Source organism: Pollicipes pollicipes, unplaced genomic scaffold, assembly GCF_011947565.3.
Source record: "Pollicipes pollicipes isolate AB1234 unplaced genomic scaffold, Ppol_2.1 Scaffold_5158;HRSCAF=6095_pilon_pilon_pilon, whole genome shotgun sequence".
Lineage (NCBI taxonomy): Eukaryota > Metazoa > Arthropoda > Thecostraca > Pollicipedomorpha > Pollicipedidae > Pollicipes > Pollicipes pollicipes.
Window position 1 is genome coordinate 11,274 of NW_023596626.1, and position 2,020 is coordinate 13,293.

Here is a 2,020-nt window from a genome sequence, read left to right on the forward strand (position 1 = left end):
CACCTCCATGGCTTCTGGGATTCCGCTCGGCTTGGCACTGTATGTTCGCTGTTCTCCACTTTCAGAGGAAGCGATGGCGCCATATATTACCTTGACTAGTGAAAAGGTGGCATTTGCTTTACGTATTTTGCAGGGACTATTTGAATAAACCTATCTACCGTTTGGTAACGGCTGTATCTAGACCTAGGTGTAGCCAGACATCTCTGGACTGCAGAGACGATCACGGCCCCTCAGCATGCCACGTCAGTCTGAGCGGTCACCTCCAGACAATCAGGGACGGGCACATGAACTGTAGCCGGTCCGTGGAGCCGTCATGACGCCTGCGCTGATGGCGGGGTACTCACGGATCAGGTCCCGCATCTGAGGGGTCCAAGCGTGGTGATCACGGTATCCATGGAGGTGCGCGCCCGCTCGGCCACCTTCGTTAGCACCTCACTCTTCTGGACAGTGTCCTTGAGCCAGCCCAGCCAACCGTCACCCGGATCGCTTCCGCCGGCCACCACTGCCGCCGGCCCAGCCATCGGCGTCTTCGCGTAGTCGACGGTGACCCCGCAGTCCGCCGGCGTGGCCAGCACACCACTGACAGGAGAGGAGGGCGTCACCAGGGCCGACGGCGTGGCCAGCACACCACTGACAGGAGCAGGAGGGCGTCACCAGGGCCGACGGCGTGGCCAGCACACCACTGACAGGAGCAGGAGGGCGTCACCAGGGCCGACGGCGTGGCCAGCACACCACTGACAGGACCAGGAGGGCGTCACCAGGGCCGACGGCGTGGCCAGCACACCACTGACAGGACCAGGAGGGTTGTCACCAGGGCCGACGGCGTGGCCAGCACACCACTGACAGGACCAGGAGGGCGTCACCAGGGCCGACGGCGTGGCCAGCACACCACTGACAGGACCAGGAGGGTGTCAACCAGGCCGACGGCGTGGCCAGCACACCACTGACAGGAGCATGGAGTGGCGTTACCAGGGCCGACGGCGTGGCCAGCACACCACTGACAGGAGCAGGAGGGCCTTACCAGGGCCGACGGCATGGGCAGCACACTACTGGCACGAAAAGGAGGGCGTCACCAGGCCGACGGCGTGGGCAGCACACCACTGACAGGAACAGGAGGGCGTCAACCAGGACCGACGTCGCGGCCAGCACACTTCTGGCACAACAGGAGGGCGTCACCAGGCCGACCGGCGTGGCCAGCACACCACTGGAAGAGCTGGTGGGCGTCATCAGGGCAGACGGCGTGGCCAGCACACCACTGGAAGAAGCTGGTGGGCGTCATCAGGGCAGATGGAGTGGCCAGCGCACCACTGGAAGAAGCTGGTGGGCGTCATCAGGTCAGACGGAGTGGCCAGCACACCACTGACACAGCGAGACCAGCACACCACTGTCGGAGACAGGAAGGCCGACGGAGACAGGAAGGCCGACGAAGGTCACCAGGGCCGACGGTGTGGCCAGCACACCACCGATAGAGACAGCGTGGCCAGCACACCCAATGACGGAGACAGGATGGCACCAAGGCCTATGGCATGACCAGCACACCATTGACAGACAGCGAGAACAGCACATCACTAACGGAGACATAAGGGCGTTACCAGGGCCGATAGTGTGGTCAGTACATTACTAACGGAGACAACAGGGCGTCACCAGGGCCGATAGTGTGGCCATGACACCACTGAAGGAGACGAGCCGATGTTATATGGTGCGGCAGTGACGCTGGCGGCCGCACCTGCAGCTGAGCCTCAGTGCAGTGGCAGGGCTGGCAGCTGCTCACCTGTCGCCCGGCGGTGCGCCGTCGGCCGGCGGCGGGCCGGTGATGACGCCCGGTTGGTACAGCGGTGCGGGACAGGCAGCACCGGTCGTCGCCAACTCTGCAACGGGGCCCGCCCTGCTCACCACCAGTCCTACCCATCGCCACGACACAGTACTGACAATTAGGTACACAATCATACGCTCCAAAGGCCTGCAGGCTCCGATTGGAATGGGCGTGAGGAAGAACAGATCGTTTTCAGTTGTCACCATC

The 2,020-nt window shown here is 63.3% G+C and overlaps 1 protein-coding gene across 1 annotated transcript; it reads right to left on the reverse strand.

Moving 5' to 3' along the window:
• Positions 1-347: 347 nt before the first annotated feature.
• Positions 348-1,868, reverse strand: LOC119101959 (uncharacterized; the record flags this gene model as incomplete). Its single annotated transcript, XM_037225354.1, has 2 exons — positions 348-579; positions 1,772-1,868. Coding segments are annotated over 2 exons (329 nt in total), but the record flags the coding sequence as incomplete, so codon positions are not given.
• Between the last annotated feature and the right edge of the window lie 152 nt (positions 1,869-2,020).